This window comes from Aythya ferina (assembly GCF_964211825.1).
Source record: "Aythya ferina genome assembly, chromosome: 26".
In the NCBI taxonomy this organism is placed as follows: Eukaryota; Metazoa; Chordata; class Aves; order Anseriformes; family Anatidae; genus Aythya; species Aythya ferina.
Genome location: NC_140324.1, coordinates 4800453 through 4818517, shown reverse-complemented (window position 1 = coordinate 4818517; position 18065 = coordinate 4800453). Strand labels below are relative to the sequence as shown.

The 18065-nt window shown below is 48.4% G+C and overlaps 1 protein-coding gene across 4 annotated transcripts in view; it reads right to left on the bottom strand.

Annotated features, from left to right (window-relative positions):
- Nucleotides 1-10881, bottom strand: part of CRTC1 (CREB regulated transcription coactivator 1) — a 52741-nt gene extending 41860 nt beyond the window's left edge. The window contains exon 1 of one of the 4 annotated variants that reach the window (XM_084498915.1): nucleotides 10706-10881. In XM_084498915.1, coding sequence (XP_084355041.1) covers nucleotides 10706-10831 — 126 coding nt within the window. In that variant the 5' untranslated portion in view covers nucleotides 10832-10881. The remainder of the gene's footprint in view (nucleotides 1-10705) is intronic. The other 3 variants (XM_084498917.1, XM_084498916.1, XM_084498918.1) reach the window with 3 other exon arrangements.
- Between the last annotated feature and the right edge of the window lie 7184 nt (nucleotides 10882-18065).

Below are 18065 nucleotides of genomic sequence, written 5' to 3'. Positions count from 1 at the left end.
ACTAAGTGAAAATTACCACGAAAAAATCCAGACATATGGTATGAACTGGATTTGAACCCAGGCTTTCAGAACTGCTACATCATTGTTTACTCTTCCATCACCATAACTGTCATTTAAGTCACTTTCAAGTATTTGTTCCATTATCACATCGACATTTTGGGACGCAAACAAAAAAACTCTGCAGGCCAGCCCAAATATAGTCAATAATAATAAAAATTTGAGCAACAAAAAAAAAAAAAAAAAAGGGATTTTTGCTTCTTTTTTGGGGAAAGAAATCTGTTGCAATAAACTGGAATTTAGCAGCCACAAGACAGCAACAGCTTTGTTTTTGCCACGCTGAACCAGTTCACAACAAACTCTTTGCTAGAGGCAGAGCAGCACAGGCTCGGGCTTACCGAACACACGAGACCCAGCACTGCACCGATTTTTATCAGCGGACAGCTACGTATACCATCAAGCCTGCTGTCCAAGGACGGATGGTTTTCCTTTCTCAAAGGCTTTAGATATTAACAACAAAACTGGAGGTGACATTCAAAGATCAGAACCAAAAGGATTCTGCTACAGCCCGCGAGCAGCCCGGCTCAAACAACTCTGTGCAAGGGCCTGCAGGGACAGGAAGGGGAGGCAGAATCCTGCCCCTCTATCTCACGGGGCCAGAAGGAAACGGGAGCTCTCCCCAGATGTAATCAAAACCCAAACTGACCTCAGAAGGGGTTTTCACCACTAGAGTAATGAAATCCTCTAGTTAGAGGACAGGGGACAGCAAGCTAGCTAACTTCAGCTTTTATATACCTGATTAACTCAAAGGTGGCCTGATGTAACACAGGGACGCCACGATTCCAGTTGCTTACCAGTAACCACCAGGTCTCAGAGGGGATGCTTCTTCTGGAACACCAGCACGGGTCCCTTGGGGCTGCATAAAAACCTCTATAAAGTCCTGAATGATTCTGTGCTTTGAAGAGGAGATGAAGGAGTAAGCTCTCACCCCCAGTGCCTATGAGAGTGCTAGCCATTTGAGGAAGGTATTCGTCTCAGTTTACTTCTGGGACTATCTAAAATCATTTAATTTTTGCTTTATGTCCAGAAAGCAAAGGACTGCGAGTAGAAGGAGCGCTCTCTGTGTTTCAGGAGGCACAGTAGTTATCCTGCTGTAGATTCTCCCTCCTTGAAAGCCCGTCTGGGCCACCCGGCTGATCTGTGATGCAGGGAGCAGGCGAAAAGCAAATCTGAAAAGATTACACCCGGCCCCGGCCCCCGCAGCCGAGCAGCTCAGGTGCAAAGCGTCACTACTACAAACCAGCTTAAAACAAACTTCTCCCAACTGGTAACTGTAATACCGCTTTGCTAAAAGCATTCTAATCCAGTCAAATAAATTTCATTCATAAGAGCTGAAATATATATTGATCAGCAAAGCTTAAACAGGGATCACTTGAGTCCCTGCCAACGAGCAATCACTGCACTTTTAGCACTCCAAGAGAGCCAATTATTACTCATGAGTTCATGATGTTTTCTTCACCTTCCTGTTGAAGAGATTATTTAAGACCTCAGATCACTTAACTGGATTGTTTTGTCCTGTTATGAGTCATCTACAAATTCCAAGGCACCATTCGTGAGCTGAAACCAAGTCCCCAGATTGCCTCAGCTCCAAAACTGGGAGGAAACGGGGCCATAAAAATTACACCCATCCCCGGGCCCCCGTCCCCAGGTGTCTTCTAGAATTCATGTGAAAGTGAAAACATCTCACCTCCCTGCGTCCCGTTACTATTTAGAAACCACCCCACATCCACATTACACTCCAGAGCATAAAAACCTTTACCCTGTAAATCCAAAGAGACCAAACCAGAAAGTTTAAAAGTCTCGGAGAAAAAGCTAGGGGAGAGGGAAGAAGGTAGTATTAGTGCTGAATTTCATTAAATATATATACATATATATTTAATTTCTGTTTGATTCCAGCAGAACTTCAAAGAGTGGCCCTTCCTTACGCATTACCTGCATTTAACTATCTCCAGAAAACAAACTGTTATGAAGCTCTGGGTATCTCGTGGTCTGAGGGCACGAACAAGCCTTGCAGAATTTGCCTAATGATAACAATCGAGTTCAATACGCAGGCTGTCACCCTGTGTTTAAAAACACTTTGCTATTTCTGGGGAACAAAGGTTTACTGTTTGAAACTTCGCAGTCACAACTGAGTCGCAAGTAAAAACAGGATACAGCACAAGGAGACTTAAAATAGTGACTATTCTTCAGAGTTCTGCTCTATCACCGGGCAGAGAGCCAAGCTAAGCTACAATATGAACCAAACCTGATTTGCACTGCTTTTAAAAACAAACCGGATCCCGTCTCAGTTCCCAGAGTGCCACCCTTCTTTTCTGAACGGGTCTCAGCAAGAGCAGCGCGCGCACGGCGCCGATAATCCGGTGTAATACTGCAGGGAGGACTCGTGCTCGAAACTCATTGATTATTTGATAGCAAAAAGAATTCCTTGCCTTGCTGATGCATTTAAACCTAGTGTTATGCTCAAAATCTATTTACTTTAGTGCTGATTATTATTCTAGCAGCCTACTTTAAAGGAAATACTCATTCTGAGTAGGGCAACACATCTGCTTGCTGGCTGATGGGCAACATCTCAGAGGATGAATGTGTCCAGTCTAACGAAAATGTTCCCAAATTGTACCCGCTCCTCCTAGAGAAATGTCTCGGAAAAAAAAAATGAAAAAAAAAGTGGAGATGCCCTCATTAAGCAAGATAAAAATAGCTTTTATGTTCCATTTTTTATTTTTAGCGAAAGAATGAAAATTCAGTTATGTAACCCTACGAGTTTTGTAAATTAAAAGACAAACAGGGCATGTTTGGGCTCCTTGGAGTTTGTCAGCTGCACCTAGCCGTGCTCGGGGAGCTGCCACGAGCTCAGCCAGCTCCATTAGAACCCGAGTGCTGCAGAACAAACCTGAGACAGCTGCTGCCGAGGCTCCTGTAGGTTCAGGGATGGATAAAACCATTTCACAACACCAAAAATTCCCCCATCCCCAAATTCACCACGAAACTTTGCAGTCCACCGATTCCTCGCGCTGCTCCTACTGCAGCACACCCTTAAGCCCTCGTATTACAGCTCAAGGAACTGCTTATAGCTCCAGCGACGGAGCTCCAGACAATCCCCCAGGTATTAAAAAAAGCCTGCCATTAGAGTCCGAATTCTTCGAATGCACAATGCTCCTGCAATGTAATCATTGCACTGCAGAAGTGAAAAATCTAATTACAATGAGAAGGTCAATAAGGCATTCGGATGCGTGTAGGCTGGTGGAAACTTGCTCAATACGGAAGGTATTGTTTTTGCTCTTCCCTCACGAGTGGAAAAACGCCGAAGAGGCCGGGGGAGAAGGGTCTCGTGGACCCAGGACTGAAAACCCACAATGAGGACAGTCACCACGTGTTGGACACACAGACAGAACGAGGGAAAAGCCAGCTCCCCCTCCAATAATTAGCATGAACATGACTGACAGAGGACTGCAAGGAAAGGAAAAAGGTGAAAAGGCAACGTATTAATCACAGTCTTCCCTTCTGCCACAGGTTTTTCTCCCTTAACCCAGCTTACAGGTATCAAAACACAGCGTAAGGACTCCAGAACAAGAGAGGAAGAGTCTTCTGCACCTCTACAGGATGCTGCTTCCACCACGACGAGTCCAAAGAGCACCGAGCACAAACAGCAGACATACACGTACACCTGGAGTTGAGAACCATCATCATCTGCCTGAAAACACACGGATTTGGGGAAATCAGCCCCAATTCCCTCCCTTTGAAACCTTGGCCAGGCAAGGAAAATAATTCTAACACGAGAAGTAATGGTTGGGTGTCAAAATTAACTGAAAATTCATCTGAGAGAAGTGCAGCCTGCCATCAATACGTCGTACTGGTACACGGTGACACGCAGCTGTATTAAAAACCACAACCGAGTGGTGCAGCAGTGACATCTCAGGGAGATTTTCCCAGTTTTCAAGCAAAGGGATAGGACAGACTTGCAAAAAAAAAAGGAAAATTTGCCCGCAAAATACAGGCTTTTACACCAGGAAGGATCATCAGCGCTGCAGAATTGTTACTGCAGCCCGAGGTTGGAAGGCTGCTGCTGCATTATTTAAGACCCAGTTTTTTGTGGGTGTGTGGTGGTGTTGTTGTCTGATTGCAAAGGATTGTTCTGGTACAAGGGGAAGAATTTGCAGTTCCTGGGAAATAATTTGCAAAACAAAACTATTATCAACGCTCAGCTACAACTTTATAATTTATAAAGTAGCAATGAGATCATGTGAAAACATCGCTGGTTGACAAACACGCGCTTCTGCAAAGCTCATTTGGCTCGACAAGTGCCAGAGGAGATCTTGACAGAAATCGTATTCCTGGATATCATTTACACAGCACTAAACATCCTATGCAAATCATCTGACACAAATCAAAGCAGCATTTTAAATATTAACTCCTACACACTATCATATACGCAGATCTTAGCTAATGAGTTAATAAATACTTACAGTTTGGCTGCCACCTCTAGTTTACACCAAGCCCTTTGGGACTGCATTTTTTTTTGTTGAAACTGAAGTAGTTTCGACCAAAAGAAAAAAAAAAAGGAAGCAGCGCCGAGGTCGCAACTTCTTGCTGTCACAAAATGAACACTGCTGCAAGCTTATGTTCGCAAAAAAAATCTACCAGATTTTGACAGTTTGCTTCTTTTCACCCACTTACTCCAAGCCTGTCAGCTACCATGTCTCCTCGGCTACAAAGCAACAGCTACTGCAGCACATTTACAAGAACGCTAGGGTAAAGCTCCAGCCATCACAACTAGAAATGCTACTTGACAAAGGAAAATATGTGTATTTTTTTTAAAAGGTAAGGTATCCCGTTTGCTGCAAAGAGCCCTGAAGTATGCTCAAGTTACAAATAGTGCATTAGGTACAAAAATATTGATGGCACACACCCTTAGGGAGTTCATGGAGATTGACAACGCTGCTGTAATTCAGCCCAAGAACACGCTCCTTGGCAATTAGAGATAAAACCCAGAAAACTAAGACAAATATTTAGCCTTTAAGCCATTTTGCTTAAATCCCCGTTTGAGAAAATATCTGTTTTTTGCCAAATCAGCACTCCATTACTGCCCTGGTGCAGGTGTCCAGCAGCGCTCAGTGGCTTCTTACCGTGCATCGAGCAAGAGCTGGAGGCTGCAGGGCTGGAGCTCACCTCGAAGCCTGGGCTCATCGCTCGGTTTAACTTGGGTCTGCTGCCTACCAGGCCAGTAAGGGAATCCTAACTGGAGCCATTGGCATCAATAAATCAATCAGAAACCAGGAAGCAAGTCGGTTTAGAACTTGATGAACTGCAGGTTAAAGCAGTTATTGCAGGGAATCCACAATGGTCAGAGAAGTAAAATGAAGTTTGCACGGGAGAAAAAAATTCGAGTGAAACCAAAGACAGTTTGCACCCAGACCAAATGAGTGCTGCAAGCAGGTTTCAGTGCAACCTGTTCCTGAAAAATGCTTGAGGGATTCCTGAGGGACAGGTCTGTGGTCCACTCCCCAAAACTTACTGGGGACAATGCTCATCCTCTGCCACTCTACGGATGCCAGCAGGAAACATACGTTAATACAGAATCAACTCCTGCTGACCAAACTTTTTGCTCCTGTAGGTTTGCAACTCTTGCCTTTGCCACTATACCTCAAAGCCATCAACACTTCGTACCTCTACTTGTAAATACAAGACATAAAAAAAATTAAAAATCAGTACCCAGCCCTAAAACTGCTCAGGATCTTAACTGTGAGCAGAGCTCACCTCTGCAAGAACAGCTCTGTGGGTGTGTAATTCACTCGGAGGAAAACCCCAAATCACCCTCAAATAGCTGGGAGAGCTGGCTGCACGTAGCTCTGAGAATACGTTCTTAAAAAGTTCTTACAAAACTCCTTACAAATCCGTTCATGCTCTTACAGAATTTCCACAAATGCAAATTTCTGCAAATATTCTCCAGGGCTGAAGCTAAAGACAGCTCCGAACTGCAGCACGCCGAGCAGAGCTCCACCCGTTCACCCGGTGAGCTCCCAACAAGGCAGTGCCAGGCATCAGCTGCACGCTCACAGCCCCACGTGCCCGCGGACCATCCCTACCTCTGCCAGATCCAGATCCTCAGAGCAGAAGGAGCTGGCCGCTGCGCAGAAAGGTTCCGTCTGCGAGCAGCCGTAACGCACATTAATGATGAATAATCAAAAAGTCATCGTCTCCTTCGAAAAAATAACACAACAAGCCCCCGACGTGGTTTACCAGCAGCGATACTATGCTGCTACAAGCACACGAGCTGGGCAGCGTGGCACATCAGAGGCGACTCGCTGTGTTTACCTTGGACAGCTCAGGCCGGCTGCAGGAGCACAGAGCCCCTTTGTGTCCCCGCGGGGAGCTCAGCTTTACCTTTTCACCCATTTTCACTTGGATTCCTGTGCAGAACTACCGAGGCCTCATCGCCATTTCGGGACACGTGGTTGAGACCGGCAGCACCCCGGGGTGGGCTGTTGGGGGACACCCCCGCGCCCCATTTCTTCCTCCGGACACGGCAGGCACAGGGGCTGAACCCTCTGCTGGGGCAGCAGCGACAAAAAAGCAGCACACAGAGCTCCAAGTCCAACATTTCTGTTTCAAGAGGAACTCCCAACACGACTGGCTTGCACAAAACTACTTCCAGCTGAAAGCGCTGAGCTCGGAGGGCTGAGAACTAATTTGATGCATTTCTTTAATATCTTTCAGTCGTATGAAAATGCCGTTAGGCAGCCAGGAATTTCTTTTTTTTTTTTTTTTAATCAAATTATTAAACAAAAACATCCTGAAGACATCAGGAATCACTGTGACACCGTCTCACCATCGTTAGCGTTTATCATTTTTAAAACTGCAGATTAACGACCCCGATGTAAGTAAGCTTTTAAATACTGTTTTGCATACTAGCTGCATCTAATGAAGATCTATGGATTTTGATCTCTGCTGCAGCAAGCAGCTGCAGGTAAACAAATAACTGCCTCACGCGTAAGTATTAATTTTATTAGAGGTGTGTGCCTTTGTGCACGTATGAATACAAACTAGGGGTTGTTTTTACTCTATTTTCTTTTTATTTCACTGCAGCCAAATGGCTACCAATGGAGAGCTACGCCACTACATTCCATTTAAGCTGGAAATAAACACTTAAAACTGGACCTTTATAGTAAAAATATTCAGGTTTAAAGTATTTTAAATGTGAACGTGAGACACTTTTCACTTCACAAAGTTTTCAATACCTTGAAAAGCAACACAGGCACCCACAACTTCTGATGCCACCTAAAACGACGCAGAGAGCCCCTGCCACAACACCACCACAGACCGACAAGGCGCTGAGCTAAGGACTTGGCAGCAGAGAAAATTAATTTTGCATCACTGAGGAGTATTGGCTATTACCAGAGGTCTTCTTCTGAGAGGTGCCATAAGCAGGAGCTCGCTGAAACACCCTCCCCGAGTTGCCTGCACAGGGGCCACGTGGATGTGGCAGGTGTGTAAGCAGTGCTGGAGTTTTGAGGAAAGTTTCCCAACATCATCGCTCACCTCATTTCTTTTCCTCCCTGTTTTCGCTGCGGGACCATCACTGTCAGCCCAGCGCTCCAGCTTTTGGGGTTTAGGGCTTTTTTTGGGGGGGGTCTTCTTTTTAAGGTAACACTGCAAAGTCCATAAGAGGGAGCTCAAACACAGCTCCAGCTGAAATCCCTCAAAAGTAAGTGACTTTAACAACGTGTATTTTAAATAAATAAATAGGTAATCAGCCCTGGGGAGCCGAGAATGTTTCTGACCGACCAAGAGCTGCCTCCAAAATGCAGGTGACAAGCTTTAAAAACTTCAGTCCTTCAAACGCCATTTGAAGAGCCCAGCACTACCTGTGTCATCTCGCACGTTATTGTTTTGTTAATTGCAATTTTAAAAGGCAGCAGCGATCAGCACCGGGCTGCGTTACAACAGAAACTGAGAGTAGGCCCTGGTAAACAACTCATCCCCAAGGCAGAAATCAGTGCGGTTCTAGAATTTCACGCTTTACATGAAGAAAAAAAAAAAAAAAGGAGAGGAGCAGAACCACAAGCAAAATACCGGAGTCACACAGAACAAACTCCCCCTCTCCTCACCCACTTTGTTACTATGGGACTGGCAGAAATCTCTGGATTATAAACACGAAGGTCCCACTCACAAGACAATTAAGCAGATCCAGTGCTTCTATCAGCCACCCACCTCCAAGGCTCTTTGCAAGCTCTGCGTCTCCCAGAACAGCTAAAACGCGTTTTGCATCGGGCAGCTGCAAGCCAGGACTCTGCTGCTCCTGAAAATTGGGGGATGCTTTGGAAGCCAAAGCGATTTCATTTGCAAAGGGATTATTTTTTTTTGTCAACTGCAATACACAAGTAAAGGGTGAACATCACACGCTGCTTTGTCCTGGGTGAAAAAAAATCATATAACATAAAAATCTCAGGTGGGCTGAGCAGCAAAAATAGGTGGAAGATTAAGAGGTCCCAAAGCAGGCTCAGGGACTGCATGGGAACACACCAGAAATGGTGGAACGGTAGTTCCCTGCCTCTGCTGTGACCAGTAACTAACAATAAAAGAGACGAGATGGTAAACATTGCAAAAAGACAATTACTAATAATGAAAAGGCAGCAGAAATTTTGGGCTGCTTCCACAAACTGAGTAACGCATTTTCGAACTGACAGCGAAGCGCTGGTTGCCAAATGAAAATGAGAGCAAACGGCAAAGTTGTGCTTAACCCCTTTTTGCTTTTATACTGTATTTTAAACACCGATGAAATCATGGAATTTAGAAGAAAAAGTCTACAAAGGAGACATTTTACTCAGCTGTTTGGTCAGTGTTTCCATCACTTCAGTACCCAGAATCCTCAGACAAACTTATTCAGCTTGGGTCCTTTTCTCAATACCGGGTTCTTGAAAATAAAATAGGTTTGCAGATGCAAACCCTGGACTAGGAACACTCATATCTAGGAGAAACCAAACTGGGATCCTTACCTACGGCCATCCTTATCTCTCAGAAGGAGGATGCCAAACGTAAGAGCTACCTGAAGGACCATCTCTAATTGCAGGCTTCAAGAACTCTCTCGAGAATATCCAGCTCTCCGGTGGTAGCCAGGTACTGGCCACCAAAAGGCAAAAAAATAAAAACAGGGCACGGAGCTACGGAGGCACAACAGAGGCTCAAGGAACAAGAAGAGTCCAGTGACTGCCAACATCTCTAACCTGTCCTCGCCATGCTCTCAGCTGACTCCAGCAGCAGCTCCAGCACGGCATCCTGCGTGAGACATCAACAAACAGTTCAGCACGCGCAGCTCCGACCCGCACCTTCCCGCGCCGGGGCTGACAGCAGCAGCGTGCCTTTGTTTTACACCTGAGCAGCAGCAGCATCGATTCCAAACAAATATTGACTCTATCCTGACACAGGTTTTCCTGCGAACCCAAACTGTGCGCTCTCTTGTTCCCCTGCAGCCGCAAACAAGGCTGTAAATTTCCCTTCAACAGTTAAAAAGAGAAACGAAAGCGTCGACACGAGCAGGTGAGATGAGAACGGCGCAGAAAAGCTGGGATACCCGGGGATGTGAACCAGAAAACGCTGCCTGTGCTTGGCAAACGCCTCCCCTCTGCCGTTAGCTCTCTGCGGAGCCGCCAGGAGCCACGGAGGGATCGGAAGGGCCCAGGAGGGACAGGAGGTGACACTGGGTCCTGCAGCTCCCCGGGGTGCTAAGGGCCCGGGGATGCTCCAGCAGCCTTGGGGGCAGGCAAGGCTTAGGGCCGCGGTGTGGGGGCGAGCAGAGGGACCCCCCCCAGAGCCAGGCCTGGGAAGGGGTGAGGGATGGGGACAGTCCCCTCAGAGCCCCCCTAAAAACCAGGCCTGGCAAGGGGTGAGGGACACGAAGGCCCCCATTAGAGCCCCCCTCAGAGCCGGGCCTGCCAAAGGGAAGGGATGGAGACCCCCCCTCAAAGCCAGGCCTGTCCCAGGGCCCCCCCCCCAGCTCCCTCAGAACCAGGCCTGGCAAGGAGCGAGGGATGGGGACCCCCCCCTTAGAGCCAGGCCTGGAAACGGCTGAGGGATGGGGACCCCCCCACACCCAGACAAGGCCCTAGAAAGGGGCGAGGGGGCCCTAACCCACCCCCCCCCATCCTCCTACCCCCCCAAAACACCCCACGCAGGCCCCGACCGGGCCCTGCCGCACCTCGCAGCCCCCCCTCAGCCCCCCCCGATCCCTCACGACCCCCTCCCAGCCCCTTTCCATGCGGATGGGGGCTGTGGGGGGGGGGTGGGGGGGGCGCTGCCCCCCGCCCCGACCCGAGGCCTCCTCCCGCCCCCACCAGGGGGCGCTGCCCCCGCCCCGCCCGCAGCCGCTGCCCCCGGCCCGGGGAACGAGGAGGGGGGGGGGGGGGGGGGGGGCGAAGCTCCGTGAGGAGAATGAGGGAGACAAGGTGCGGGGGGGGGGGGGGGGCGCCGCCCTTCCTCCCCCCCTCACCCTCCTCACCCTCCTCCTCATCCTCCTCACCCCCTCCCCTCCGCCCTCCCTTCAGCACCGTCACCACAGAGGGGCCCCCTCAGCGCCTCAGCGCGCGCGCCCCCCCCCCCCCCCCCCCCCCCCACCTCCCACCCCCCCACCCCATTTTCGGGGGCTCGTCCTCACCCGGTGGGCGCGGGTGAGGCTCAGGTCCTTCATGACCTCCTCGAAGGCCGCCGTCTCCTCGGCCTGCTTCTGGTTGTGGAGGGCGATCTTCTCGCTGAATTTCCGCGGGTTGTTCGACGCCGCCATCTTCCCCCGTCCGCATCCCCCTCCCCGCGCCGGACGGGAGGGGGGGGGGGGGGAGGGGGGAGGGAGGAGGCGTGGGGCGCATGCGCGGCGCGGAGCGTGCGGAGGGAGGGGAGGGGGGGAGCGGCGCGCACGGCGCCTGCGCGGGGCGGGGAGGGAGGGGGCGGTGAGGGGGCGGTGGGGCGCGTGCGCGGGGAGGGAGGGAGGGGGAGGGGGGAGCGCGGCGCGTGCGCGGAGGGGTGGGAGGGAGGGGAGGGGAGGGGAGGGGGAGAGGGGCGCATGCGCGGTGAGGTCGCGTTCGCGCCTCAGGGAAGGGTTCGGGGGGCTGGGGGGGGGGGGGTGAGGGAAAGGTGGTCCCGTGTCTGTCCGCGGAGTGGGGGATCCTGAAGTGAGGAAGAAATTGGGAATTTTGGACGTGCCATGTGGCTTTTAAGCAATAAAATGAAAATCTGTAGCTGACGTTTTCTGTCATAAATTACCGAGGGGGTGCTCGGGTCTTCCCGCCTTGAGAAAACGGAGGCAGAATTGCCTGAGCGAAGCAGTTCTCAGAGCATCGCATACCAGGAACAACCCCGCTGGGTTACAAACAGGATTCCCATCCCCTCTTCACAGAATCCCAGAATTATTAAGGTTGGAAAACACCTCCAAGATCATCTGGTCCAACCATCCATCACCCAACCACCAATGTCAACCACTAAACCGTGTCCCTAAGCACCATGCCCAAACACCCTCAGGTCTGCCTTCCCATGCTCAGATGCAGCAGCGTGTGAAAAAGGGGAAAACATAAAAAATAAAAACCTCCAAATTCATTAGCAAGTCTTTTAGGATGGGCAACAGTTGCTCCAGTAATGGCTGCCTCATGGAGGCTACAATAGGTGAAGCCAGAAGAGAAGCCAGAGCTGTGCAGTGGATGTGTGGCACTGAGACACCAAGTGGAAGTACTATTTCTGATAAAGATTTAGGAATCATCAAAGGCTCATGTTTTTGTGGACCGTTTAGGTGTGATGTACAGCCAAGCAGAAGATGCTACCACAATTCTGAACTGCACAAATGGGCGCATCCTTCCCCCGCAAGAGCATTTTCCCTGCCAAATTCCTCCCAGCACACCCAGCTCCACCAGCTGCCCTGCCCCATGGCATGAACCCCAACTCCACACCACCAGCACCGGGTGTATTTCCCCGCCAAGGAGTCAAGGCCTCGGCCGGCAGCGGCATTTCTGGCAGGAGGACGGGAGCACAGGCAGCGATGACCCCGTCGGGCTGGGAGCGGGCAGTTCCAGGAGCACGGCCGTTTCGAAACACAAAACACAAGCTTAGGCTGCTAAGCCATTGATTCCAGCTGTGTTAACATCCAACTGGTGCAAAGTACTGTGATATGCGAGACACACGCATTAAGTGGTAATAAATCCTGAAGATACCGTTTCCCAACGCCCACGCGCTGCCCTTTACACTTTTTTCTTTCTTCTTTCTTTTTTTTTTTTTTTTTTAATGAAGCAATGGAGATAAAGTGGGCACTCCCCTTTTTTTGGTGCATCGCTCTGCCCCTGAACAGCACCTACCCCTGTAACCCAACCCTGTAATGGCTGAACTATGGGAGCAAAGCAATTAGACATCGCTCTCACTTCCACTCTCGACCACCTCTGTGGCCTTGTTTTAGTCAGGTTACCCGTCATTGATAAGCGCTTCCTGCCCACGTAAAAATAAGAGATTATAATTCTCCCACACAGAGATTATAATTCTCTCACTACAGTTGGAGATGGATGGATGGAACGCAATTCAGCAACTGTCAGGAGAAGTTTTAGCAGCAAAGTCACGTCCTACCCTCAACGCTAGTTGCCAGCTTGCACTTAAGAGTTTATAACGTGGTACGAGATAGCATCGCAGAAAGCAGAGCTGGGACTTCAAAGACCATTGAGGCCATTCCCTTGCAGGATCAGCCGTACCCGTGCCATTCCTGACAGATGTTAGTCTAACCCGTTCCTGTATTTTTGACCAGGCATAAACAGCCAGCACTCACAATCAGATAAATACCCTCTAGCTGTGTACATGAACAGCACATGACCTGCGAAATTGGACTGTCACGCTAAAAGCATACACACCTTCAGCTTTAGCACTAAGACACCTATTATCCAGCATGCTTTTGCTTGAGAAGCGAGATGATGATAAGTAATTTGTTGAGTTGTACGGGATTTAATACTATAGGTGGTCATATCAAGCATCTACAGACCCAGCTGTTGCTGGGCCTGTTTTAGCACCAAAAGATTAAGTGCCTAAGATGAAACTTGATAAATTTTCCCCTTTTGGATCTCTCAAGATTGAAGAGAGTGAAATCTCCCCTCTGACGGCTACTCTGGCTCTTGGTTCGCAGGGAAGGAACGCAGATGGCCAGGGAGGCGGGGGGGTTACGACTTCCTCCCTTCGGAAGACTCCCTTTTCGTATTGTTTCGCCTGTGCAGCTTTATCAGATTGAATTCCATTGTGCAACTTGGACCCTGCTTCTGATCTGAAAGTCTCCGATTTTAAAACAGTTTGCGTAACAAACTTCTCTTTAATGCAACACTTGTGTTTGCTGAGTCGCTTCTGGAATTTCTCACCCACTCACAGCTCCTCGTTTTGGGGTGTGGGTGGATCTGAATGGCTGCTAAGTGCATGACCTAGCAGACAATGTAAATCTTGACTGCATTAAGGCATTGGCAAGGAGACATTTCAGATTGGTGCCAGGTTTCCTTCTTCCTCCACTGAAGGAGATATGCCATGGCTTTGACAAAATGATGAGCTCATACCATAAGTATTATTTATGTCTCCTGCCGTCTTCACCTTGAGCACATATGGGGCCATGTGAGAACAACTTGATCTCACTAGAAAGCTGTGATGGGATCCCTTGAGACAGCAGTTCCTTCTCCCCCAGCCTTCCAGACGTGTTATGAAAAAGTTTCTTATAAGGGAGAATCAGAGCTTTGCTCTGAAGCAAACAAAGAGTCATCGGAGGACCGGGGTGTTGTGCTCACATCTGCTTTTGTTGCAAACAACTCCTTACTGAGCAACCTGCAGCTTCTTCGAGCAGATGCGGCCGAGAGCAAGCGGGTAGCGGGGAGGAGGGTTTGTTTACTTAGCACTTGTTTGTTATCCTCTCGATCCTTCGGAATTGCTCTGGCAGATGAGATCCAGCTACTTCCATATTCTCCCTTGGAGGCTTCAGAGGAAGGTGTGAGGCTGAAAAAACTTCCACAACAGCAGACAGCAGGAGACTGTGCCGTGATCGACAAATAAGCTGAACTTTTTTTTTGCTTACAGACACAAAGATTTTGATCTCTCACACTTCCTACTTAATGTTCCTGTTGATGTTCCCATTATCCTCAGGGAAGAATATCCTGTGAAATCCACAGAGTCCTGAGTTCCAATGCTATTTTGAACCGAGCTCCGAATTGTGCTTACAGGGGGAGAACATTTTCTTGTTTCACCTGGAATTTCTGCACGTTTCTTTAATTTAAGAAGTCCTTGCTTCCAGAGGGCAAATAAAAGCACCTGAATTGCCCTCTCTACACCATTCATCAAACCTGATGGGCAGCCCAAACAAACCAACTCACAGACCTGCACAGAGCACCACAATTCCCCCATCCTGCCACTGCCATCCTTCCCGTTTAGCTTCTTCACCATTCCCCGTAATTTCTGAAATTACAGCAAGAAAGCAAACACCGACTGCTGCAAGATATTATTCTCATTTCTACGAGTCTTATGTTCTGGTGCTCTGTAATACTTTGGCAGCCCAACAGAGGATTCTGTTACAGTTATTTTTCCCAGAACCGAGGCTTGGCTTCACGCCACGCTGAAGCAAGAAGTATTCCCATGATGCTGAGGTGATGGGGTGAGCTGGGAAAGCGCGTGCCACTTTCTGTCTTCCCAAAGATAACCCTCGAAGAGTGGGCAAAGCTTCCCGTGCAGGTATTTTTCGCAATCAGCACTAAAAGGTGAGGCACCGGTGAGAACCAGGCGCTTTATTGAAGCAAACAGGAAATTGGGAAGTCCTTTTTACCACTAAGAGATTACACCACTGCAATCAAATGGCAGATCAGACACAGCAACATGTCAGAGAGCGACATGTTTCCTTCCACAGCCTTCTGTCGAGTCAAAGTTCAGGCAATTTGGTGATGTTCTATGTATAAAGCTGCAGAAATAAATTATTTTTAAATCTCACGGTTTGGCTTCGGAGACATATGCAAAAAGGGTCATAAGCAATGGAGTTCAAATCCCGACTTCTTCGCAGAAGTTTCCTGAGCACTCGTATTATAAAACGGGGTAGGCACCAATCATGTGCATGGAGCTGCACAAGGATCAGGCTTGTCCTGCTCTCTCCTGCTACCTTCAAGCAGAAATATAATCCTATTAACCACTGGCTTCAAATGTGGCTAATAGGCTCCACGTAGTTAACTACCTGCCTACTCCTCGGTGGAAAAGCAGCCCCTGCTATTTCCTTGCCTTAGGACAGATGTTTACCTTCAAGCCAAAGGCTCAACTTACACATTTTTATGCTGAAGGTATTAAAAAAAAAAATAAGATCTAAGGGTGAAAGAGAATCTGTTTGCAGGAACGGGTAATTTTTGCATGAAAACCCAATGACCAGTTAGGCAAACAAGCCAGCCAAACTCCGGCACCTCCCAGCGTCACTCGTTTCAGTCTCAGTCAAGCAGGAGCATTACAAAAAGTCAATTCCTCAGCAGGTGACTAAGCAACCGCCACAGCAGTCCCATTTTGCTGCCTTTTGTGGCTGAGCTGTTCTCTTTGCCCTACACATTCCGGTTTCACTCACGCACCGAATGAACAAGGTGTGCAAAAGCAACACAGGCTGCTCTACGGGGACTGCTTTCCTGGGACAGGGGCAGCAGAATGTCATAACTAAGAAGTTCCTTCTGTGCTGCAGCCCTGCTTGCAAACTGTTTTGTAGCCACAAAGCCATAGAGCTCGCTTTCTCCTTCCCTCCCTCTTCCTGCCTCTGAAGCAAAACAAGCCGCACCGATAAACTTGCCTGCTGGGACAGTCCCAGGGAGGAGAGATGAATTTTTGTTTTTCAGGGAAGTCACATTCCTACCCTGGCAGGTTTCTGCTGCGAAGCCTGTAGTGCAGATCTGGTCACCAACTGTGGGCATTTGAGGGCTGCAATCTGCACAGCACATCAGTGCGTGGCAACCTTCAACGTGTGGTTTTGCCCGATTTCAGCAAAATAGTTACAGATCCATCTAACAGCAGACTCTGCAGTGGACTGGAACACCAGCTGAAGTGTTTTACGGCACAGGGTGTCTTGTGCTACTCACAAGCCTCTGGGCTTTGCAGATGAATGCTGCTTGCCTTCAAAACAGAACATTTCTAAGAAGTTCCTTTTGTTCCTCTTGGATAGCAGCAGCAGGTCGTTCACTCGAACTCTAATTGCTGTGCTGCAGAATCCTCAAAAGGAATGTAAAAAAGTGGTTTTTGTTGTGAAACTGGGAGGTTCTCAACTGCAAGCTGTAAGGCTTCAGCTGAAAACCTGCCCAACGTCTGGCCCGGGATCAAGGTTTGCTTTTATGGTCGTTCATGCCCTGGTACAATGGGTGGACATGTTTCTAGATTAATATTACCAACAGAGGCAGGGACAGCAGGGTTCCCTTCCTTCCTCCGCTTACCCTGGCGTAACTGCAACAACTGCAGTCTGAAAGAACATAGCAGTAATTCAGAAAGACTCAGATACCACAAGGAAAAGCCTCAAGCACAGCATGGCCCCACAGAAAGCAGAGGAACTCTTACACCTGTCCCAGGCTGCACAGCTTGTGAGCACTTGGGGAGCAACTCTACTCCTCCGAGCACTAAACCTGACCCCCCCCTTTCCATGGCACACGCTTTGATTTTCTTCCTAGGAAACAGCAAGTACATGCTTTTGGCATAAAAGATCCCCAAAGCGTGCAAAATTAAGGTCCAGACACGCTAACTGCACCACGGGGCAAATTTCTCTCTTCCAAGCCTCGGCGAAATTCATACATTCCTTCTAAATCCAGTCGTGAACCACTGTCCTCGAGGCACTCGTACTGAATGCAAGTATTGATGGTGCCAAGCAGTAAATCTGCGCCCATAAGGAGGATCACATGTTTAAACAAGACCCCAGGCCACAGGGAGGAGAAAAGGGGGGAAAAAAGGATGCGGCGCACTTAAAGCGTGTAATTGCAGACTTTGTAGGGAGACACAGATTAGCAGTCTGATTAGAACCATCAGATAACCGTATGTAAAATAGGTTTTTTTTTGGTACTTTTTCAAAGCGTTGTGACCGGAAGATACAGATCAAAAATGTTCAACTCATCTAAAAGGATAAATTCTGCTTTAGGTACTGCAGTGTTAATGTAGTGCAACTCCAGTGACTTCAAAGGGATTGCTCCAGATTTAAAGCAGTGTAGCCAGAAGCAGGCTGGCTGGTAGCCTGCATAAACAAGCAAAAAAGATTTTCATTTTTTAAGAAGCCATATAAAATAGTTCTAGCTAATTATGTGACAGGGGCCTTGGTGTGAAATAGCAACTGCAAAGCCTCAGGGATCAAGCCAGGAACCTTTGATTTGCTCTCTACCGCTTATAAAACCTTCTGAAAACTTTTGCTCTAACAGCTTTTTTACTTTCCATTGCAAACTGCACACACTACCCCGATGCTGCCCTCCCGGAGGCCCCCACCGCTGCTCTGCTCTGAATCTTCACCCTTTCTCTTACAATCTGAGGCTAATTTCAGGTTGTGCAGCTAAACCAGCAGCTGTCTCCAAGCAGAAAGCCCATTTCGTGTTCATCTCATGGCACATTCAATGCTGGAGCAGCTGAAATCAGGACAGTCCCGCAAATAAAGTTTCAAACTTCTCTCTGAAGCTCCCTGAAGTTGAAATATTAAACTGGAAAGCACCGAACTTGTGTTTCTGAAACTCAGTTATTAGTTTGGAACGAGAAACAAAAGTTCTGGAGTCTGTGGGCTGACACCGTGCCTACTCAGTATTAAAATGCAGAGTGGAATCTAAGCTGTCTCTGCAAAAAATAACTATAAGTGAGAAATTATGCACGTTATAATATCATATACATGCTCCCAGGTGAAATTCAAGAGAGCTGAGCCCTCCTAGGAAGGCACTGCTAGCCAGCTCTGCTCCCTCACTCGCCTGACATGCCAACACACCCAGACTAGACTGTAAATTTATTCAACCACATTAACTTTTCCTGGTCCTTAAGTCGCAAGTGATGAA